The 24,718-nt window shown below is 46.8% G+C and overlaps 2 protein-coding genes across 2 annotated transcripts; one reads left to right on the forward strand and one right to left on the reverse strand.

The window, feature by feature from the left end:
• Positions 1-715: 715 nt before the first annotated feature.
• On the reverse strand, positions 716-12,265 carry LOC123168131 (E3 ubiquitin-protein ligase arih1). The gene is made up of 3 exons (XM_044586001.1): positions 11,486-12,265; positions 1,383-2,119; positions 716-1,227 (listed from the first exon to the last, which is right to left on the reverse strand). The coding sequence occupies exons 1-3, from the start codon at positions 12,176-12,178 to the stop codon at positions 1,110-1,112; spliced, it is 1,548 nt and encodes a 515-aa protein (XP_044441936.1). The 5' UTR covers positions 12,179-12,265; the 3' UTR covers positions 716-1,109.
• A 9,572-nt stretch (positions 12,266-21,837) lies between these two features.
• LOC123165923 (chaperonin-like RBCX protein 1, chloroplastic) lies at positions 21,838-23,997 on the forward strand. The gene is made up of 6 exons (XM_044583675.1): positions 21,838-22,104; positions 22,451-22,545; positions 22,977-23,094; positions 23,396-23,412; positions 23,496-23,558; positions 23,651-23,997. Exons 1-6 carry the CDS (start codon positions 21,882-21,884, stop codon positions 23,723-23,725), a joined length of 591 nt encoding a protein of 196 aa, XP_044439610.1. The 5' UTR covers positions 21,838-21,881; the 3' UTR covers positions 23,726-23,997.
• The last annotated feature ends 721 nt before the right edge of the window (positions 23,998-24,718 follow it).

The following is a 24,718-nucleotide window of genomic DNA, read 5'->3' on the forward strand; positions in this document are numbered from 1 at the left end:
ATCTGTAGCCCCTATCTCGTCAACTAAATGTGTGGTTTATGTCTGTGCCGAGTTAGGCTTAGGCCCAGTCAAGAAAAATCTTGGTGGAATGTTGGCGACCACCATGTTGTTCTGACAATCTGGCTTCTGTCAGTCCATGCCTTGCACGGCTGTAGGTTTACCTTCCAGTCTTCCACTGATACAATATGGTTAATAAGCCATTGTCTCAGATCCATTTTCCTATCATCTAGCAGTTTCATCCTCACACATTGGCCTTTCAATGAGAGCTGGTAGTTTACATTTTCTTAGGAAAACGTAGAAAATTTTCATTTCATGGCAGGTACTCTGCGTACACATGCTAGAAGTTGGAGAGAGAGAGAGAGAGAGAGCTTTGGTGTGAAATATAGCAGAAGTTCATCGTTACATGTTTGAAATTCAAAGTGTGTGTTGATGGAGGTGGAAGGAGAGATTGGGAGCCGGATCTGTTACTAATTGAGGTGGCAAACATGGACCGGGGTTGTGGAGATAGTTGGTGGAGAAAGAAGATGTTGAGTGATTTATTGATAAAAATGTAGATTATATATAGGTATACGTTAACTCAACTAAATCTTCATATTGATTATATATATTGCTTGTGCGGGATGGTTATGAGTTGAGAAATAATTTTTTATTATACTTGCCGAAGTACCATGCAAATGAGCTAAAAACAACATTCCTAACCTTGTACAGGAATACTTAAGTGCATCAAGTATATCTTAGTTTATATTATATGTGGAACATTGCTCTTTATGTATACATCATCAAGTTACATTTGAAGTGAAGTGGATTTTAAAAGAAAAAATTAGTTGTTGCAGCCTATCTTTTCTATACATATGAAATATGATATAAATTATATGCGCAATTAAGTAAAAATCTATATGTGTGAAATTTAATATGCATTGTATTCATAGGTGTAACTAAAAAACCTAAAATAAAAGCTCGTGGCAACGCACGGGCATTCTACTAGTAGACAATAGTCATGGCAATGAACCCCTCCATCACACCGACCATAATCCAGGTTATAATCACAGCTCTCAAGGCCTTGTCCGACATTCAAAAGATTATCATCCTCGTAATCGTCAGTAATGTGATCACCGCCGTCCTCCTGGATCATGGATTATATTGTGTTCATCCCACAGCCGGCAGGAGCAAGTCGCCTTCTTGTCCTTCCATTCTTTCCCACAGGTGTAGCAAAATTCATAGCCGCACCTGCAAGAAGCGGGAACAGATCCAGCAAAGGTTAACAGGAAACAAGTCTTGAGGCTCCAGGTCCAGAATGAGCATTAGCACACAGAAGACATGAAAAGTCACTGAACATAGTAAAGATGTGTATGAGAATGGCACAGCCAGAAGTAAATACTTACACGCAAGTTATATGGTAGCAACCCTCTGCGAGTTCAATCATGTGGTTGCATTTGACACACTTGCGCCACGACCGCTGCTGTGCAAGGTTCTGCAGCTTGGCATCTTCTGGACGAACATGAGGATACTTTCTCTTGTAGTCAGAGCAACTCATCCCAGCATGCCATGGGACCTTACAGCTGATGCAGAACAAACCCTTGCATTTGATACACTTTCTCAACGTTGGACCTCCAGCAACAGTGTACATTAAGGCCCATGAGCTTATCACTTCTCTCAAAGACATCAAGGCTGAACACTTGGAGTACGGGCAATAGATCTTCTGAGTAGGAGGGATTTGTCCTTCCCTGATACGTTGCACCATGATCTCTAACAGTTGTGGCGACAGGAATATCTTTGAAGCCTTCATGGTTAGTTTGGTAGTGCAACCATCTTGTGGACAAGCTGGGAGAGTTCCACCAAGTAGCTTAATTTTCACATGCTCTTTCATGCAGGAGAAGCAAAACCGATGTGCACAACCTTCAACTGCGTAAATCTTAGAAAGATCAGTGTCTTCCAAACAGATGGCGCAGGTCTCTCTCTTCTTGGTACCTACCAACTCTGTTGCTAATTTTGTTGCATAACCGACTTGGCCTCGAGGAATAAGTGAGAATTCACATTGCTTGAATTTCCTCATCAGTGAAAGAGCCTCATTTACCATATCTTCAATCTTATTCTTTGTCGGACGCCAGGTTCCAAGCATCTGGATGAATATGACAACGTAATAAGATCAGTGCAGTTCAAATGAATTCAATCACTTGACCATTAAATCTATCTATTACATAGTTAACGCAATAAAAACAATTGTTCAGATTAATAAGATATCAGTAATAGAAAAAAACAGCTCAAACTAATCTTCTACAACAACTGAATATATATGTCCTGTTGGAGCTTGTGTTCAGCAACCTGACGACAGGAAATACAAAGAGTAATGTAGTGTCCTATAAAAAGACACATCGCACAGAGATGAAAAGATGGAGGAAAAAGGGTCCATGCAAAGCAGACACAAGTCCTCGCATAGGTGACGTAAATTGTAGTAAGGCTGCTCCTCTTGTTTACTACTCCCTCCGTCCCAAAATAAGTGTCTCAACTTTGTACTAACTCTAGTACAAATTTGTACTAAGCTCAAGACACTTATTTTGGGACGGAGGGAGTAGATACTAGGCTTATTCCAAGAATTTCTTGACGGGACATTGCTAGCTGAAATCCACATCAAAAAAAGCATGCATACCAAAAAGGAGAAAACGAGAAGCAAAATAATCAAAACTGGCAGAAAACAAGTGTGTACTATGGCCTAAAGTGATTGGTAAGTTTAACTATCCTGATTGTAGAATACACAATCAGTGTGAGATGGTAAATAACTGCTAGGATAAGTGAATAACCTGCACGTAGCTACCATGTTTGATATAAAGAACTGAAAACTCTTAATTAACGGGAAAGATGAGAAAAGACTACAGGTAGGTCAAGATTATAACAACTTTGATTGATTAGACTACATTAATGATATTAAATCAAATATAAATCTTGTTTGAGATTTTTCAAATATATTGGCAACAAATTTTATACTATATACAAAGGGAGTCCATAATTGGTATGCGTGGCATACTCAGTTTGGAATCCGGTGAAGCAAACATAAAAGGCCCTAGCACTATGTGATCTGCGCAAGTATGCTATCCAATTTCCAATGGTTCTTGGCAAAACTGTTAGTTTCAGATGGATTACAAACTCAAACAATGCAAGATCTCTGCTGGCTAACATGCTTAGCACTTTTGTCCCTTAAAGTGATAACGTTTTATTTTTCTTTAAACGCATTTGTTTACAGAAACAGGAGATGAATTTGAATTAATGCCGAAGGTGGTTTTAGACAAGAAAAATAAATAGGACTAGAGTTTGAAGCTCAAGGTTCGAGCTAGCACTACAGATATTACTTATAACAAGCATGGTAGGATACAAGAATGGATCCGAAATTACAATTTAAGGCTCAAGATTCAAACTAAAGCAAGATACTTGAACTGTCATCGGGCTTTACCCTTAGTGGGGGGTGATCTACAATCTAGTCAAAGGTTGGATCTCAAAATCATGAATGTCTTGAGACTAAAATTCTTGCATTAATATGCTATGTAATCAGAATATCAGTCGATAACCAAACTCATGTGTAAAAGGGCAACCCGGTGCATGTAGCTCCCGTTTGCGCAGGGTCCGACCACTTTGGGTCTATTGTACGCAGCCTTTCCCTACATTTCTGCAAGAGGCTGTTTCCAGGACTTGAACCCGTGACCTCATGGTCACAAGACAACAGCTTTACCACTGCGCCAAGGTTACAACAGCTTTACCAAACTCATGTGTATCCAGCTTATACCAAGGTTGGACGTTAGACACGTAGCACTTTAGTCAAGCTTACACAGTGGATGTTGCACACTGATCTCTCCTTGTACTTGTAGTATCATTTGCTTGCAGTCTCATGCGAAATGTCAGAGCATTTCTAAACGTAGGTGCATTTCTGGCGTCTCTTTGGATAGAAACAGAAAATGTACACGAATAGGATAGAAGTGACAGTGCAATCCTATATGATCACAAACAAGAGTAACTGTTCTAAAGATATACGGATGCATCATAGTAATTTTGCATAATTAAGAAGAGAATGCAAGGAAACAATGTTTTGTTTCTTTCAATATGCCTAACCTCAAATAAGAATTCCTTGAAGACTCCCATGGGTTCATAAATTTGGCAGGCACAAAAGTCCTATAAGCTAATTGTGTAACACAGTAATAGGATGACAAACATATAAACCACAACTGATGGTGATCTCACTTATTTTTACAGAAAATTATATAGGAGCATTGCTGTTGACGAAATATTTGCAAAGAAACTGGTCCTAGGACTTGAACTGCGTAGGTATGACACAAAGACACCTCTTCATCAACTAAACTATTATTACAACACATATTTATTAGATAATACGATGTGCGCTTCAATAAAAAAAATCTTAGATAATGATGAATATTAGCATACCAGGTCAAGTTGCACTCTTAACGTCTAGAAGCAAACTCAATTTCTACAAAAGTAACTCAACTGAGATCATATGCATGCAGAGGGGTTGATGAACGATAAGCAAAGAGATCTACAATATACATAAACTTCCCCTAATTTTGTGTGCCTATGAGGTAGGTTCCTCTGTTGATGAAGAGACCTATGATGTGTGGGGGGGGGGGGGGGGGGGTAGTATAGTGGAACGCTTCTCAGGCATAATGTCATGCTACTCAAAGATGCATCGCACTGAATCTTTTTAAGTTCTGCATCATTCATGGAGCAGTGGATAAGTCAAAGCTACAGAAGAGAAGACTTCGTATGGTCTTGCATGCTGGATGACGCCTACTTGCATGCCATCAGTCTTCAACATGGTACATATTGAGCTGATCTTGACTTGTGCTTAGTTGACTATTGACAAAGAACAATGCACGAATAACACAAGTAAAGAAGAAATAAAGCTAATGACAGGAGACTAGCTTTTAGGAAAGTTCTTATAGCTAAAATTAATGGAAGATCGGTGTATTGACGAAATGAAAATTTTCATACAGAAACTTTAATGATGTTTTCTCAAGATGATTTCCAGCTACGATCTTTCTACAATTTTGAAAGTCGATGCAAAGTCACACGAAACATATAAAATATTGTATAATAATCAGTAAAATAGGCTACAATCAAAGAAAGCAAGCTAACAGCCTTGAGAAAAAGGAAACACCACATATGGTAATGCACAATGAATCTAACTGCTTTAATGTGAGGACCAGCTTGCTAGTTTACATGTACATCAAGTATCTCCTCCTGTACGCAAATTGTAGAATGCGAGTGAGCAAGTACTTCTACACCGAACTTAGAACCAAAATTCCCTTCCTACAGATGTCCCATGTTAGTCTTGACCTAGTAAGCATGAAACATGAACTCGAGTACTAGTAACAATTTTGTATGAACATGATAATACAAAAAAGAACATGTGCACCAAACAATGTTGGAAAGACGAATGATCAATAGAGAAGCACCTGCACTAAGAAAATTTCACACAAAACTGATTGGTTACTTCTACTTTTCTTGCAGTGCGATAAGAAAGAACAGCAGATAGTGGAACTGAATGTTTGTACAACTAATTATAATGAGCATTGAAATAGTGCTACAAATTTATGTTTCGCCTACATTTAGCTAGAGATGGGACTATGTGATGATTTAATCATCTCTTTATATAACTCTAGCAGTCTAGAATTCCTTGAACATTGCAAATAAACACCGAAATCTCCATATCGACAATGTTAGACCTTTGAACCTGAGCACTGATAGTTGTGGATGACACTAGGAGAGTTGGGACAATTTTCGTTGGTTTATTTCTCACACAATGCCATGCCAACCTGAGGGGTTGGGGTTACATACTTATAGGCTGCTAGCCAGCCAAGCATATGCTGAGATGCTGCTAAGATGCCAGTCCAAGATGCTAGTCTAAGATGCCAGTCTAAGATGCTATCCTAAATGACAGTCCTTGATGGTCAGGAACTCTATCCTAACTGTCACAAGGACCATGTGCTGCAGCCCCACAACGACCCTAGTACACAGACTTATCCATCATTCTCCCCCTAAGTCTTGTACGTCGTCTTGTGGGAGAGTTGAATCATCCCAATCCTGGAGCAAAGTTCGAGGAACTTGACCCTCCCAAGAGGCTTGGTGAGCAGGTCTGCGAGCTGATCTGTGGTGTTAATGTAGCTCGCCTCGATGCTCCCTTCTTCTACACAGCTGCGGACGAAGTGATACCTCAGTCGGATGTGCTTGCTCCGTTCGTGGAACACGGGGTTCTTTGCCAGGGCCAGGGCGGACTTGCTGTCCACCAGGAGCTGCACCGTTCTGGTGTCTTGAACGAGAAGATCACCAAGCAGTCAAGCGAGCCAGAGCGCCTGAGTGCAGGCGGTGGAGGCCGCGATGTACTCAGCCTCACAGCTGGACAGGGCCACCACCTGCTGCTTGACTGATTGCCAGCTCACGAGACACTTGCCGAGGAAGAAGAGGATCCCGCTCGTGCTCTTGCTGGTGTCGATGTCGCCGGCGTGGTCGCTGTCGCTGTACCCGACGAAGTGTGCCGCCCCCGGACACCTAGGGTAGTGGAGGCCGTGGTCGAGGGTCCCTGCTATGTAGCGGACGATCCTCTTCACTGCCTGCTGGTGTTCCGACGTCGGTCGCTCCATGAACCGACTGACATAGCCGACGGAGAATGCCAAGTCCGGCTGTGTGTGGGTGAGGTAGCGAAGGCTCCCCACAAGGCGTCGGTACTGCGTAGCATCCACTTCCTTCGTCGTGCTGTCACGGCTCAGTTTCAGCCTCTCCTCCATTGGAGTGAGAGCTGGATGGCAGTCGGTGAGCCCAGCTAGCTCAACGATGCGCTTGGCGTAGGAGGACTGTCGAAGCGCGATCCCGGAGTGGTCCTGGTGCACCTCAATCCCTAGATAGAAGGAGAGGAGCCCCAGATCACTCATGTGGAAGGTGGCCTTCATGTCTTCCTTGAACGCCGCCACTTCTGCATCTTTGGTGCCGGTGATCACCAAGTCGTCAACATAGACGCCCACCAGCAAGGCATTTCCTCCACTGCCCCGTCGGTAGACGGCAGCCTCATGCGGGCTTTGCTCGAAGCCCATCTTCTTTAGCGTGGAGTCCAGCTTGGCGTTCCACGCCCTAGGTGCCTGCCGTAGGCCATAGAGGGCCTTGCGCAGGCGGAGTACCTTGCCCTCCTGGCCGGGAATCGCAAAACCCGGTGGCTGATGCACGTAGACTTCCTCCTTCAAGTCACCGTTGAGGAATGCCGACTTGACATCCATGTGATGGACATGCCAGCCCTCCTGGGCAGCCAGCGCAAGGAGAAGTCGCACGGACTCCATCCGTGCCACGGGGGCGAAGGCGTCGTCGAAGTCGACTCCTTCCTGCTGCAAGAAGCCTCGGGCCACCAGGCGAGCCTTGTGCTTGATGATGGCGCCGGCTCCATCCCTCTTCAGCTTGAACACCCACTTAAGGGTGATTGCGTGGTGACCACGAGGGAGGTCAGCGAGCTCCCAGGTGCGGTTTTGCTCGACCGCATCCATCTCCAACTGCATCGCGGCGCGCCATGCCGCATCTCTCTCGGCCTCTGCAAAGGACCGTGGTTCGCCGTCCTCACACGCAAGTTGTAGCTGCGCCTCCAGGTCACGTGCCATCAGTCCCGGCACCGGCTGGTCGCCGAGTAGATCATCCATCATGCGATACCGCAGCTGTTCGCCTCCATAATACGCGTCGACCCGCTCCTCGTCGTGAGTGAGCGGGGAAGCGAACTTCATCGGGTTGTGCTCTGCGTGAGCTGGTGCTGATGAAGACGAACCCGGAGTGGTGACTGCCGGGGCTGGAGTATGCGGCGTCGCCAGTTGTGGTGCCGTCGGCGTAGCAGGCACCGGAGTCGATGTAGTTTTGGGGGCCGGGGTAGATGTGCCCGGCGAAGAGGAGCTGCTTGCTCCCCCGGCTTCCTTGAAGTGGGCGTACTCGACAATGAAGTCGTCATACGTCGGCGTCGAGCCGTCGTCCACCGCCTTGTCCCATTGCCACCCTCGCCCTTCGTTGAACACGACGTCTCGCGCCGTGCGCACACGCTGTGTCTTTGGGTCGAGGATGCGGTAGGCCTTTGAGCCCTCCGCGTAGCCGATGAAGACTCCCGGAGTGCTGCTGTCGTCGAGCTTGCCGATGTGGTAGAGCTCCTTAGCGAACGCAGGACAGCCAAAGACCCACAAATGGGAGACCGCCGGCTTCCGCCCATGCCAGGCCTCGTACGGTGTCCTGCCGTCGAGTGCCTTAGTAGGCGAGCGATTGAGGATGTAGACGGCCGTCAGCACCGCCTCTCCCCAGAAAACAGCCGGCATCCCTCTCTGCTTGAGGAGAGCCCGAGCCATCCCCACAACCGTCTGGTTGCGCCGCTCGACGACTCCGTTTTGCTGCGGGCTGCACGGCGCGGAGTAGTGGCGCTGGATGCCCTCATCGGCGCAGTACGACGCGAATTCAGCCGCCGTGAATTCACCGCCGTTGTCAGTGCGCAACACGCGCAATTTGCGGCCGCTCTCCGCCTCCACACCAACCTGCGCGCGCCTGATGGCGTCCGCCGCTTCTCCCTTGCTGCCGAGAATCATCGCCCACATGTAGCGAGAGAGATCGTCGACGAGCAGCAGGAAGTAGCGTCGACCTCCTGGTGTGGCTGGCGTCACCGGGCCGCACAAGTCTCCGTGCACGAGCTCCAGCTTCTCATTGGCCCGAAAACTCGCCTGTTGGGGAAAGGGGAGTCATCTCTGCTTCGTCAGTACGCAGATGTCGCAGAACTGCTCCACATGGTCGAGGCATGGCAGGCCTCGTACCATCTCCTTGGCACTTAGACGCTTCAGGGCCTCAAAATGAAGGTGCCCAAAGCGCTCATGCCATTGCCACGCCTCGTCGTCCCGACGGACAGCGAGACAGACCGGTTGTGCCACCTGCACATCAAGGACGTAAAGTCGATTTCCACCTCTGGGTACCTTGGCGAGAAGGCGACCCTGGCGATCCCAGATGCGTAGAACCCCATGCTCAATCAGCACGCGTGAGCCATTCTCATCCAGCTGTCCCAAGCTGATGATGGAGTTCCTTAGCGCGGGGATGTAGTAGACACCGGTGAGCAGCCGGTGCTCTCCCGTCTTGGTGGTGAAGATGACGGAGCCGACGCCCTTAATTTCCACAGCGGAGGCATCCCCAAACTTGACGGAGCCTCGCGCATCAGAGTCGAGCTCGGCGAAGAATTCCCTTCGACCGGTCATGTGGTGGGTGGCGCCGGTGTCGAGGCACCACCCCGTAGTCTTGTCCTTCCCGGAGCCATCGCCGAAAAGAGCGTGCGCTTTTGGCTCGTCAAGGTGGATGAGAGCTTTTTGCGACTGGTGTCGCTGAGGATAGCTCAATGCTTGCATGAGCCATGAACAGAGCCGTCTCTTCCTCCTTCGCCTGTGCGACGTGAGCCTGGCCTTGTCGTGGTTGCCGACACTTATTGGCCCAATGGCCAAACCGGCCACGGTTGTGGCAACTGTTGTCTTGTGCCGGCTTGGGCTTGCCAGCGGCGCCGTCCTTGGCGCCTCCGCGGGCGTCACCTTCGGCACGTCCTTGTGCCCTGCCCGGGGGGCCTCTTCGCGTCTTACGCTGCTTGCCACGCTTGCGGCCGCCCGTCGTGGAAGAAGGCTCCCCCTTCTTCCTGTCACCAAGGCTGGCATCCCACGGCTCCCGAGCTAGGAGCAGCTTCCCGCCGGTGGTGATGGGCCCCGAGGAAGGCTGTGGCTCGTCGGTGTCGACGACCTTGAGGCGACCTATCGCCTCCTCGATTGTCATCGTGGAGAGGTCCAGCAAAGACTCGATCGACCGAGCCATCTGCTTGTACTTCTCGGGGATGCACCGAAAAAGCTTCTCGACAGCTCTCTCCTCGGTGTAGGTGGCATCACCAAACTTCACCAACTTCTGCAGCAGAGTGTTGAGACGGAGAGCAAAGTCATCAACGTCCTCACCTGGCTTGAAAGCCAGGCTCTCCCACTCCTTACGAAGTGCCTGCAGAGTGGACTTGCGAGCACGGTCGCTGCCGATGCGTGCCGCGGCGATGGCGTCCCAAGCTTCCTTGGCAGTCCGCTTGCTGGAAAGCGAGAACTGCATCTCGGGCGGGACTGCGGCGATGAGGGCGTCCAGCGCCCGTCGGTCCTCTTGGTGGTCGACGTTGTTGTCCTGGACTGCCTCCCACATGCGCCGCACCTGGAGCCTGACCTTCATAATCCCGGCCCACTCGACGTAGTTGGTTTTAGTGAGGGTAGGCTACCCAGCACTGGGACCAACATCCCTGACCACAGTCCGGACCACGTAGAGGCCGCGGTCCTGGTCGTTGCAGCCGCCGTCGCGGTGCGCACCTCCACCCGGAGCGCGGGCGTGCTCGGCTGCCCACTGCGCTGTCCGCTCTTGCGCCACTTTGGCGCGGTCTGCGTCCGCAGGCGCGGAGCTGTTGGAGCTGCCGGAGCCGCCGCGGAGTACCTTGGCATCCGCCGTAGCCTCACGTGATGCGTCTGCTGCTGCTGCTGCTTCTACCTCCGCCCTGGCTGCTTCTACCTCCGCCCTGGCTGCTGCCAGCTCCGCTGCAGCCAGCCTCGACACCCTTGCTGCCGCAGCAGCTGTTGCTACAGCTGCTCGCTCACGCTCCTCTGCCACGGCGCGCTCGGCCTCCTGCCGACGCCGTATGCTCGAGGTAGCCGTGTGCTGAGAGCGACCTGCAGACATGGCTTGCTGCAGGGGGGCTGTTGCGTGAAGACGAGGCTGTTGAAGACGAACTGCTGCTCGACAGTTCGGAGGGAGGAAGGTAACCAGAGACAGACGGAGCAGCTGCTGCTACCGACTTAGGCTGCTCACAGGAAATGCTCAGGGTACAAGATAACCTGGCTCTGATACCACTTGTTAGACCTTTGAACCTGAGCATTGATAATTGTGGATGACACTAGGAGAGTTGGGACAATTTTCGTTGGTTTATTTCTCACACAATGCCATGCCAACCTGAGGGGTTGGGGTTACATACTTATAGGCTGCTAGCCAGCCAAGCATATGCTGAGATGCTGCTAAGATGCCAGTCCAAGATGCTAGTCTAAGATGCCAGTCTAAGATGCTATCCTAACTGATAGTCCTTGATGGTCAGGAACTCTATCCTAACTGCCACAAGGACCATGTGCTGCAGCCCCACAACGACCCTAGTACACAGACTTATCCATCAGACAAATCATCCATTATATTTAACATTTCCACTTATGTGACATTTCTAGTAAGACATCGCAGTCGCGGAGAAACTGTCTGAGTACACTAAACATGAATACCAAACATGTATACTGCGACAGCAACCTTATAGAAGCAGATCCTCTGACTATATGGACCTGTAATTTCAAGCCCTTCAAATAAACATCTACTTACCTTGAAAGAAGTAATAATGCATTAAGATAGACGACATATGCACAGATCTAGAGGTTTCATTAAGGCATACATATTTGTGCAGCGCCTTGAAGTCGGAGACAATGTTGACGCATCGGATCCCCAGCTCGAGCGCAGCGTGGATGCCTTCCATGAGCGCCAGCACCTCGAGCTCCATGCGCCCGCCCTCAAAACTTTCCACGCGCTTCTGTGTGGTGCGCATCACCTTCCCCCGGGGATCGTACACGGCCACCGCGAGCACCGCGTCGCGGGGGTCCGGGACGCCCCACCTCCCCGCGCCCTCCTTGTTCGACAACCCCTTGTAGAAGACGCGGAAGAGAGGGGTGCGGCTTGGATCCAGAGGTCGCTCGAAGTGGTCTCCGCCGTGGGCCCGTCGGCGATCTGGAGTGTCGGCGAGCTCGCGCGCCAAGAGGGCGCCGCGGGAGACAACGCGGGCTGAGGTGTTTGCCTGGGCGTGGGCGCCGCGGAAGGCATGGGCGTCGCGGCGGTTCTTCTCTTGGCGCGCGATTTCAGCGAATGCAGCTTCGGAGGACCAGAGCGCAGGGGCGGGTTGACATAAGCGGCAAGAGCAGGGTGCGGTGGCGGCGGCGGCGGCGGCGCTGGAAGAGGGCCGATTGGGAGTTGGGACGCGGAGGGAAGCTTGGATGGCCTCGTTGAGCTGGAGTTGGAACGCGAAGTCGTGGTCGGAGGCGAGGGCGACTTGCTGGCGGAGGCATCGGGAGGCGAGGTCGCCGTCGCCGGCCATGATCGGAGCCGGCGGTCGGGCGGTGCCACAGCCCACAGCCCACAAAGACGAGGGTTTTGAGTGTGATGCCAAATGTCGGGATGGAATGGGATCTTTTGTTCGTTTATGGGCGCATTTTGGCCCATCTCGTCTGGGCTTTCCAATCATCTCTCGGGCTTTCTTTGTGACTGTAATTATGGTCCAAATGAGTCGGGAGCAACTAGTTAACGAGCGCTTCTTCGGGAGCCTCGCAACGATCAGCGCCACTTGGCGCGCTCTCAGCCATTCGCCACGTGTCGCGCTCTGGATTCTCCCTTCAGATTTTGTTTTTTTTATTTTTTCGCACGCGTTTTCGGCTTTTTAAACGGTTTTTTTTCGGTTTTTTCTGACGTTTTGGTTTTTCCCCGGTCTTCCTTAGCGTTTCGACCAAAAAAAATTTTGCGCGAAAAAACGCGTTTACTTTTTTCTTTCTTTCGTGAAAAGTCACGTTTTTTTTCGCGAGAGGCACGGTTGTGCTTTAGCGAGAATCACGGTCGTGCCTTTCGGAAACGAAAAAAACGTGTTTTCTGTTTTTTTTTCTTTCGCGAGAGTCACGGTTTTACTTCCGCGAGAGGCACGGTTGTGTTTCGTGAGAGTCACGGCCGTGCCTCTCGGAAAGGCAAAAACAAAACGCGTTTTCTGTTTTTTTTCTTTTGCGAGAGTCACGGTTTTGCTTCCGCGAGAGGCACGGTTGTGCTTTTGCGAGAGTCACGGCCGTGCCTTTCGAAAACGAAAAAAACGCGTTTTCTTTTTTTTTCGCGAGAGTCACGGTTTTACTTCCGCGAGAGGCACGGTTGTGCTTTCGTGAGAGTCACGGCCGTGCCTCTCGGAAAGGAAAAAACAAAACGCGTTTTCTATTTTTTTTTGCGAGAGTCACGGTTTTGCTTCCACGAGAGGAACGGTTGTGCTTTTGCGAGAGTCACGGCCGTGCCTCTTGGAAAGGGAAAAAATATGCGTTTTCTGTTTTTTTCTTTCGCGAGAGTCACGGTTTTGCTTTTGCCAGAGGCACGGTTGTGCTTTCGCGAGAGTCACGGGCGTGCCTTTTTCGGAAAGGGAAAAAACACATTTTCTGTTTTTTTTCTTTCCACGAGAGTCACGGTTTTGCTTTCACGAGAGGCACGATTGTGATTTCGCGAGAGGCACGGGCGTGCCTCTTTCGGAAAGGGAAAAAACCGTGCTCCCGGTTTGATTTTTCGTCAGGTTTTTTCGTGAAAAGAAAGTTCATCAAAACCTATCAACATGGGATCTAGTTTTGAAGATCTCGACGCGAGGAATCCAATGGTGGAAACGATTTAAGATTTGGACGCACGGTTTAAGAGATAAAACGTTTTGAATAAACGAATCTATGAAAAAAAAGGAAAACTCCCAGGTTGCGACAAATGGCGCGTTGCATGTGCGCCACTTGTCGTGACCTGGGAAGATGGAGTGTTCTTTGCAACGAGTACTCCTTAATTAGTGATTTCGAAATAAGTCGCCAGTACGCATAAAGATTTCTCAAAAAGAAAAAGGAAAACCCAATACGCATAAAAATAATCCTACTTGTCAAGAAAATCCTACTTGGTTCTGATTTAATGGTCGCCTCATATTTTGGATCAAAATTTCATCATAGATTTGATCAGGAAAAGGTAAGTTATAGTATATCATAAAATTATGTTGTTTGATTCGTTTACGAAAAAAGTTTTCAATGGGGCCATTCTTGTAGTCGTCACTAGGTGATCTACGAATTTGGATGTAATTTTCATTATTTTGGTGTTTATTGTACTGTCATGATTGAAAATGAATAGATTGAAAATTTTTCTCACAATTTTTTTATGTGGCATATATCTTTTATTTTGCCAATCAAATTTATGATCAAAATTTAACATAAAATACGAGAGGGGCTAATAAACCCTAGTGGAGGAAGTATTTGCGGAGCGCACATACGAAAGCATCTCGTACCCTGAGCTTTAATGGGTTCAGCCACCACGCCCGAGACAACGGCGACCGGCTAAAATGGAACCGAAGGCAACGCGGTTGACCTTGGAGGGGAGTCACAAATCGAGCCAGAGCTGGAGACGCCGAGGTTGACCGCGATGTCGCCATCCATAGAAAGACAAAAATGAGATGAAGATCGAGTTGACATGGCTGGATTGTGTCATCTTTGGCTGATGCGAGAAGGGAACAAGCAGAAGATGACAATGTGGCGAATCGAAGAATGCGGGCGACCGGTGGGGGCTTCGGCTGGCTGCCTTGTGACGACGTCTGGCCAACTGTTTGGCATGTCCGGCAGGGTTCTCGTGTGTCTGTTGGTTGGACACAATGAAATCGAAGTCACTTGCTTGGGGAGAAGTGTCACGATGACAGTCTATGGGCAACCCTGACGGTGTTTCTTTCTTCAATGACGTGTGTGGGTCTTGTGGGTAGCCAGACCAGCTAGTAATGTCATCGGTGGGCATGTTATGATGGTTTTCGCCCTATTTTGTGTAATTAGCTGGGCAATTCCTTTTTCTTAGCTTTAGCTTTTTTAGAAAGGAGTAAAATCTTCGGCCTCTACATCGCAATGATACGTGCATACATACATATTATTAAACGAAGTCTCCAACAAGTATGAGGTACGGTACAAAATGACGAAAAGAGATACAAAAAAGATGAACAAGGTCACAACCGGCACAAATAAGACTAGATGCCTATACACATATCCTATTGTTGGACCGTCATCCAAATTGGTTGTAAGTATCCCGTGCTATCATCTATCAACGGTTGCAGCCATAAGCCATATGCTCATTGACTTCCGCACCGCTGAGTAACGACCACGTACGGATCCATGAAGTTGCTCTGTATACAACCAGCAAAAAAATGTAATTTTTTGTCTGTTAAACATAACGACATTTTGTCAGTTCCATATTGCCCAAAGTAATGCACACACTGTGACTTGAATATGCGCTGCTAGTTTACGCTCTACCCCATTTAGCCATGTCCCAAATAGAATGTCTATGTTATTTGTCGGACTGATATTGAAGGGCATATTCTCTGTGCGCCAAAGTAGTCTGGCTAGTGGGCAGTCTAGAAATAGGTGTTGAATTGATTCATCATGATCGCAGAAACAAAACCTTCTACCCTCCTAACGATGTTTTGTCAGGTTGTTTTAGTCAGATCATTTTATTTGTTTTAACTTCATGTACACTTTTGAAATTGGCGAACATTATTTAAATTCATGAACAGTTATTTTATTTTAACTTCATGTACACCTAGCGATGCTTAGAGCGGTCAACTTTCTGCATATTATCTCACAAAAAAAAACTGTCTGCATATTGATAATTTGTATGCACGTAGTTGATATGCCTAACATTAAGGGTGCACAATTATGCGCTAGTACAAGAAGATAATCTTACGGTAGAAAGCCTATATAGACTAAACATACGGACTACATTCCACGTCTCCCACAAAACCGGGACAACACTTTGTCTCGCCTATTGCGAGACCGAGTATGTGCTCACCTCAACGCAACCTCTAGTGAGCCGACTCAACAGGACCTGTCGCCATGTTCTTTGTTTTTTTTAATAATTTTGTAATATTCTAAATACATATATTTCAGTAATTCATTTCCTAAATCTATAAAAGCATTTGTCGCACATATAAAATGTTCATGACATTCTGAAAAGTATTGGTAGCATTAGAAAGAAATTCATGACATTTTACGTTTGTGACATTTACAAAATATGTTAATACAATGTAAAAAAATTGTCCGCGTAATCTGAAAAAACAAATCCTACCAAGATCAATTTGGATTGGCTCTAGGTCGTTTACAACATGCAGTTCAAAAAACTATTCGTAGAGTATTCATACGTCAAACGAAACTGACCACCCAAACTTTGGTAACTCCAACTTCAACTTCAATTTTATTAATAACTACTTATGAGACCTTTTTTGGCACATACCCGTTATCTCAAGTTTTTGATCAAATGAATCCATTGACACAAATTGTTCATGAGCGAAATGTGAGTTGTTTAGGTCATGAAGGGTTGACCGGGAGAACCGCAAGTTTTTCAGAGCCGAGCTATTCATCCGAGTCACTATGGGCATATTTGTCCAATTGACACGTCTGAAGGAACCAGTGTTGGACTTACTGGATCCATAGCAATTCATGTGAAAATTGATCACTCGTGGGGATCCTTAGAGAGTCCATTTTATGAAATATCTGCTTAGAAAGCAAAAAAAAGACAGGTGGTTTATCTATCACCAAATAGAGATGAATATTATATGATAGCAGTAGGAAAGTCTTTGTCCTTGAATCAAGGTATTTAGGAAGAACAAGTTGTTCAAGCTAGATACCGTCAAGAATTCTTGGTTGTTGCATGGGAACAGATTCATGTTAGAAGTATTTTTCCTTTCCAATATTTTTCTATGGGGGGTTCTCTCATTCCTTTTATTGAGCACAATGATGCAAATCGAGCTTTAAAATATGTTTGTGACATTAAAAAAAAGAAAAATTCTTCCTTTTCAAGAAATGATCATGACATTCTTTAAAAAAATTATGCAATGTAAAAAATGTTTGTGTAAGTAAAAAAAATGTTTATACCATTCAAAAAATCTATGTGACATTTGAAAAAACTATTCACACATTTAAAAAATATGTCCATAACTTATTTAAAAAAAGATGTTAATATAATGTAAAAAATGTTCGCATATTATAAAGAATATGTTACATACCATTCAAAAAAAGTTCAATGTGTATTTGAAAATGATTACCATTTATTTAGAAAAATTAATAATTTTATTTGAAAAAATGTCCATCATGTATTTAAAAATATTCAATGCGTATCAGAAAAATGTTACATGCGTATACAAAAAAATGAAAATGTGTAACAAAAATTGTAGACATGTATTTGGTAAAGCAAAAAAAAAGGGGGAAAGAAAACTTGTGAAAAAAATCAGTAAGAAATCAGGTAGAAATAAAAATAAGAAAAAACCATATGAAAAGTTATAAAACCGGCCCGAACCGGTTACAGAACCTTTCTATAGTCGCTTTGATGCGCCGGCCTACTAAGGCGAGGGCGCACCAATCGCCGGAGGCGAGACGTTTGCTTCCCTCTTGCTGCGGGCGAGATATAGCCCTAATGCAAAAAAAAAAAAAAACGCCTTCTGATTTCAACTCCTTCCCTGGTGTCATCCCATGTGCTTAATCCATAACAAAATTCCATATGCCCCCCCTAGTGATGTCAAAATCTATTATTTTTACATCTACATTATCTTATTGGAGATGGTCTTAATCCATAAAAATATAGCCGTACGCGCATTATTACTCCTAAATAAATGAGCTAGTGGCTGATCTTTCAACGAAAAAATGTCATATTACAAACTCAAACATTAAGCTTTCCGATCAGGAACAGAAATATGGCCAACACACTCTCCTAGTACTTTTCCTGTACACGTTCTCATTCACCTCCTCTCGCAACACTGCAACATGGTATAGAAATCAACAAAGTTACTTTCGCCTGCGGATGTGAAGTTTCTACACCCGGGCTCAAATGCTCCTGGGTGGACAGTAAATTCGAAAAAATAGAAAAAAATCTAAAAGATTTTGATTTTTTGTGTGTGGAAACATTCAAGGAATGTTTGGAGTGTATGCAAAAATTAATCACGAAATCACATTGGTGGAAGGCGTGGTAAAAAAATAAAATCGATGCTCTGGGAATTTTACTTTCAAACGCATTCTGGAGCTTTGATTTTGTTTTTTTCACGACTTCCACCAATGGGGTTTCGTGATAAAATGTTGCATGCACAACAAAAAATTCCTAACGTAAGCCACAAAAAAAAAATCAGATTTTTTGATTTTTTTGATTTTACTGTTCACACAGGGAGCATTTGAGCCCGAATGAGCTACTTTCGCTTGCTGTGGCACTTCATCGAGCACCAAGCAAATCAATCGACGACATCTTAGGGCGCGTTTGGTTGCCCGCATGCAGCCCAACCAGGCCCGTGCGGGATGTGCATGGCCTTTTTGGTTGGTTGGGCTGCATGCGATTCGTGGCCCGTACGTAACTTAAAGCAGGCCTGAGCCCGACGTAAACTGCCGAATCGGCAGTTTCTCGCGAGCCTGGCTCGGCGCGGCCACGCGTGCGAGGAGGCTGCACGCCTCGGGCAGCGCGGGAGATGGAGGGGACGTCTCATAACTCCACCCCCACTCTCCTGTCACCGCCCCGCTCGCACTGTTCCCACCGCTCCTGTCTGCCTCACCGCCCCTCCCTCTCCTCTCCTCTGATGGCTCCGCCTCGCCCACCGTCGCGCCGTTCTCTGACCCCCGTCGACCAGCGCATCGCCAGCATCCAGGAGTGCTGGGTGGCCGGGCTCCAGAACTCGGGCAGGGACCTAGCGTCGGTGCTGCGAGCGCCGTCCCCCATCTACTGCCGGCCACCACGAGGGCCGGCCAATGCGGTGTTGGCCGTTCCTGCTCCGCCGCTGTTTCCGGACCTCGTGGTCGTGGGCTCGGCGCCGACGCCGTCCACGAAGCCGCTGCTTCTTGGGACCCCATTGGGCAGGGGGGTTTTCTTGACCCATGTCCAAGGGTTTTCTCCTGTCGGCGGGCAGTCCTCCTCAACCTCCGGCGTGGCCATGAGCACGGGGCCGATGCCGCCGGCCATCACCAGGGCCGGCTCCTCCTCTGCTCCGCCACCTCTCTCCTTCCCGCCGGGGTTTTCACCCCGACCTCGGTTCGCTGCGACTGCGCAAGCTCCGGTGAGTCAAAGAATCCGCAATGCTTGCTCATAGATGTAGATTAGGGGTTTCTTTCTTAGGCATGTGCTAGTACTTAGTGGATTCGGTAAGATTAGATAGGATTCGAGTAGATCCGATTCGATGCGATCCCAATCGAATCGAATCCGACCGATCTGTTCTTGTTTGCTACAGTGTGTGTTCTAGGATAATGTTCTTCTGCTAGTGCTTTCCTAAGATCTGTGTTCATGCTAGAATCCCCAATGCTAGTGTGCTCTGCTAGGATCTGTGTTCATGCTAGGGTCTTTCTAGGATCTGTGTTCATGCAAATGGCATGTTCATGTTCAAGCTAGGATCATGTTCATGTTGATGTTCATGTTGCATGCTCTAGATTGTTATACATGTTCAAGCTAGGGTTTGTGTTGCATGCTCTAGATTGTTATACGTGCATGTAGTAGGACCATTTTAGGATGCTGCCAAATGTGCATGGGTGCACATGGGTGCTATTTTTAGATGTTTCCATGCTTAGGATAGTGCACTGATGAGTGGCAGTTGCAGAAAACCAGATGCCACTGATCAGTGGAATTTGCTCATGGGCAACTACCACTGATCAGTGCCACTTGCTGTTGGGCAAGTCCCCAATAACAAATGGCACTGATCAGTGGCACTTGCCCAAGAGCAAATGGCACTGATCAGTGGCATTTGCCCAAGAGCAAGTGCCATTGATAAGTGGCATTTGGCAAAGAGTTTGTGCACTGATCAGTGGCATTTTCTCTTGGGCAAATGTCTCTGATCAGTGCCATTTGCTGTAGTGCTAGTGCAACTGATCAGTGGCATTTGCAGAAGAGCTAATGCCACTGATCAGTGGTTGTTCATTTTGCAAGCACCTCTAATACTTGTCATCTTACCTGACAAGATATTGAAGAGTGACTGGGACGTAGCGGGTGGAGGAGCTCAGGTGGTGGCCGGAGTTGAGGGCGCCGAGGATCTCATCCCCACGAATAGGTGGCTCAAGAGGGTGGACCTGCCTGGCAGGGTCACCTTCATGAGTCTGCCTCTTGTTCAAGGGGACGATCTCCAAGGACCGGCCACGAGGAGGGGGCCCGGGAACCGCTGCGCTTCTACCAGTAGATCAAGGACAACGAGGACCTCGCCATGCTCGTCATCCCTCGCAAGAACGTGGAGGTGATGAACGAGTGGCTGGTCATCAAGCGACTCCCGCGCGTGGTCAGGCTGTCGGCGAACAAGCGGTGCGCGTTCTGGGTGCAGGTCCAGAACTTCGAGGGGCACATGGTGCTTGGCCGGGGCTGGAACTACTTCTGCTGCCGCCACCGGATCGTCCCCGGCGACCTCGTCGTTATGCGCATCTCAGGACTCGCCCTGAAGGTCCAAATCTACAACCACGACTCCTTGGTCATGTGCAGGTTTCGTTGCACCAGGCACAACTGCGTTGGTGACATTTAGCATGCAATGTAGTTAACTAAGGTGTTAGTGTTGAACTTGTTATGGTCTGTCGCTAGAACTTATGGTACTTATGTTGTGAACTTGATAATATTTTGGCCAGGAGCAGCACCCTGGCGTGGAGCAGGGAAGGAGGATGCCCCTGCTGTTAATCTAAGTAGTTTGCTGTCATTTCCGTTGTTTGCTTTGTTTGATCTCATTTGGTTGCTTGTTTTGTTTGCTGTCAGTGCTTGCCTCTTTGATATGCTGTCAGTTGTGCTTGCTGTTGTGCTGATCATGTGGTGGTAAGGCCACCACATTTGAATGGGGTGAGCAGAACATAAACGTTGTTTGCAACCAAACAGATTAAGTTTGTATCTGCTCACACCCTAAGCACAAAAACGGCAACCAAATAGCAGGGGGTAAATGCCCCTTCATGCGACGCAGGCAACCAAACAGGTTGCATCTACTGCATATGAAGAACCAGGCTAGCTGGAAATGGACATGCAATGGGGGTACTGTAGCAAACTGCAACTAAACACACCCTTATTCTTTTTTTTGCAAAACGACATCTTATTCTTACCTGAGGAGGAGGCAGGGGAGAAGGTCCGGTCAGGTAGGCCACAGAGAGTTTGCCAGGTACTTCTTCCATCTTGTTTCTCAAATAGATGTATCTAGCATTTCCATTTGAATGACAAACTTTTTTGGACGGAGGGAGTACTAAGACAAATTCTGAGTCCTTCTGGATCAATTGAGTCCTCTGATGCGTGACAGAATTATCTTTATCTTTTGGAGAGCCTGACATTTGAGAAATGATTTGATTTTTGGTAAGGGGAAGGAATCCGTCACAGGCTCCGCTAATTTTGTGGATAATTACGGGTCGTTGTTTGTTGCTTGCCATTCCTATCCACTGGTGGACTCGAAGAATAAAGGTAAATGTACCGCTCCTGGTCTAAGATAGTTCCTAATACCTTGGGAACTCAGGTGGCTTGGCAACTCCCTCCTTCGGATTATATCAAGATAAATGTCGACGCAAGCTTTGTGGAGAGCATTAGCGCTGCAAGTGTGGGTGTGGTGGCTAGGGTCTCCTTTGGAAATGTCATTGTTTCCTCTTGGGATTTCATTGGGCGTTGTAAAAGCGCGGAGGAAGCGGAACTCCGGGCTTGCATTGCTGGTCTCTATATAGGTATTACGCTCCACAATTCTATAATTTTAGAGACTGACTGTGTGCTTGTTGCTACGTCTCTTGCAAAGGAAAGTTTTGACATTTGATTTGAAGAAGGAAGCAATGAGTATCTACAAGATGCTACCTATGGTCAAAATTTCAAAGATTAACCGTTCAGTCAATGTGGTGGCTCATCTTATTGCTTAGTTTTGACAATAGGTCAGACGGTATTCTTGTTAATGATGTTTCGGCCTGTGTGGTGAATTTTGTAATGAGTGATTGTAACAAATCTGTTGGTTAATTAATATATGAGGTGGTTTTCAAAAAAAAATCTGAGTCCGAAATGCAGAGACTTGACTTCTCCTCATCAAATACCCAAAATACCCTGGCATGCAAATATCTCCCGCTGGGTGCAACCCGTGGCGCACGTTGGTTACCATTCCAGACGCCATGGTGTCCTCTCGCTGCGCCGTCCTGCCCCACCCTGCCGGAGTGGCCCCTCGTCGCCGGCAACACCTACCCGCACAGGCGTTCTGGGGGACGGAGAGGAGGCGGCGGCGGCGGCTCGTGAGCTTCGAGGCGCCGCCTCGGTGCCACAAGATGTATGTTCCCGGTAATTCTGCACTACTTTGCCTTCATCTTCAATTCTCGAGCCCCCTGTTCCCCGAGGGAAAAGCAATTGGATTGATCCGCTCGGCCATTATATTTCTGTAGCAGCTAAAGCAGAGTAGCCACGTGTAGTTATGAAAGAGACAAATTTCAACAATTACCAAGCAAATTTCTGTTCTTCCGTGTGCTAAAACCACGAAAATCTTATGGTTCGACATATGCAAATCGGTTTCAAATCTCAGTCAGGAGTTCGAAGCATGCTCAAATTAATTCATTCACTGTAACACTAACAATACTACTGTAAATAGCTTTTGCCAAATGATGTGGACTGAGCCAGTGACATGTTTCAGGCTTTGGAGAGGGCTCACCAGAGAAAAAGGCGGCGATTAGTCTGCTGAACTTCTTCAATTACCTGGCCGTCAGGATTGTGCTGGCACAGCTTGAGGTTACCTACCTTCTAATTCCTCTCATAATCTCCATTGAGAGTCTTAGATTTAGTAAAAGCAACACAATACTTCAGTAGTAGTGATACTCTTTTTCTTTGCAACTTGATTTGGACTGAGACAACACTACCGTATTTGTTATACTCGATGCACAAATTATTACAGCACCACTGAGAGTAGGATTTTCGCAGCCCATTGAGAGAAATAAACATACCCTAATAATACTGTTGGGTACCTGATTCTTTATTTATTTTATACTCCCTCCGTTCGGAATTACTTGTCGCAGAAATGGATGTATCTAGACGTATTTTAGTTCTAGATACATCCATTTCCGAGACAAGTAATTCCGAACGGAGGGAGTATGTTTGAGGGACGTTTTGGTGCCATCTAATAGCTGTCCTTTTTATCTTCCTGTGAACAATTTTACCGTCAGAGTTACAACCGAGAAGCCTATGTTGAGCTCAAGGAGTTCACCAGCCGCAACTCCGTGAACGACGCTGATAGTTTCTGCAAAAACCTGATCCGCGAGTCGCCAAGACACAAGGCATTAGGTAACTTTTCTTACCCCTTTTCCAGATTTAGGATGATATACGGGGTAACCTTTGCCTATCCGAGTACATGCTTATCGCTGAAGAATTGAGTGTCGTAGCAGGTTTATGATGCCTGTTTTGTTGATCAGAACTTAATCTAAGACAAGTATCAGTTCTGAACTAACTGTCATGCACTACAGTGGTGAAGTGTTGGTGCTCTTTTAGTTTTCATTTGATTGTCGGCTTACCATTTCTCATGATGAACATTAGTCTTGGACAAATTTACTGACACCTCATTACCTTTGTTTCACCATGGTGACAGCTATGAGGATTTTGGAGGTAAGCACCTAGAACAATTTAGAAATGGCAATCTTCTGAACTTTGGTCTGGCCCAGGGTTTGCTCATGCATCTGCGACCGCAGGTTCGATCGGCTTATATGAAGAATGATTTCGAGTGGGACAACCTGAAGAAGCTATCGTTCAAGGTTGGTTTTTTCCACCCCGAAGTATTATTATCACCATCAAGAAGAGACCATTCATTGATGTTTATTTCTTGCCTTCCATTGTGCATGGGCAGATGGTTGATGAAGCCAACATAAAGCTCATGAGGGATTATGTCCTGGAGACCAGCCACATAGAAGACGACGAGTGAAGATATCACATGTATCCTCGGCACGTCCGCCGTGCAGGCCTCGATCGATCGACAGCTCTGCACACGCACATGATTTGATTATGTTCTTTATTACCAAGTGCAGTTCAAACTCCGTGTATTTGGGACTGGAAATGATCAGACAACATGACGATGCGCGCTAATGGGTTATACCACGCTGAAACTGAACCAGTGGTTAGGTCATATAGATATCACGGTCTCAGAGGTTGCTTATACGACATCCTGAATCAAGTATTATTCCCGGTGTTTCACAATGTTATTTTTTTTTTCTTTTTCACTAAGAAGGTTGGAACCCCGCCCTCTATATCAATTGATGCACGCAACAATCTTTATTAAAGTTGATGCAACGCAGCAAGGCCAATGTCAGCAACAAGTGGATCAAGTATTATTCCCCCCGTTTCACAATGTAATTCATTTTAGTTTTGTCCCAAGTCAAACTATATTAAAATTGGTCACCTTTATAGAAAATTAATATCCATGTCTACAATACAAAAAATAAACACTATGAAAACATGTTCAATGAAGCCCCCGCAAAACAAAAACATGTTCAATGAAGAATCTAAATGATACTAGTACTAATTGGGTGTGCACATGATGGTATTTTTCCTATAAACTTGGTCAAATTTAAATATCTTTTGACTTTACACAAAATGGAGTTCCTTATATTGCGAATTTTCGTGCGTGATCAAAATTGGACCGGGTTCCACTATCAAGCACGGCAATGGAACAACACAAAAGTAATGGGATCCCAGGTTTTAAAACGTTGCCTAACGCTAACATCATGATAACTAGAAGTTCAACAAGGCTAGAGAAAGTGTCCAGAATCCTGTGGTTGTACAAGCCACCAAAAGGTTTAGTTTTAGGACACCGATATTCACCACACGTCCGTTCTGGGGTTTCCCAGACCGAACGACTCGTTCGCCAGGAGAGGGACGTTCGACCGAACAAAATCGTTCGGTGGAAGAACCCCTACAG

Source organism: Triticum aestivum, chromosome 7D (genome assembly GCF_018294505.1).
Source record: "Triticum aestivum cultivar Chinese Spring chromosome 7D, IWGSC CS RefSeq v2.1, whole genome shotgun sequence".
Taxonomy (NCBI): Eukaryota; Viridiplantae; Streptophyta; class Magnoliopsida; order Poales; family Poaceae; genus Triticum; species Triticum aestivum.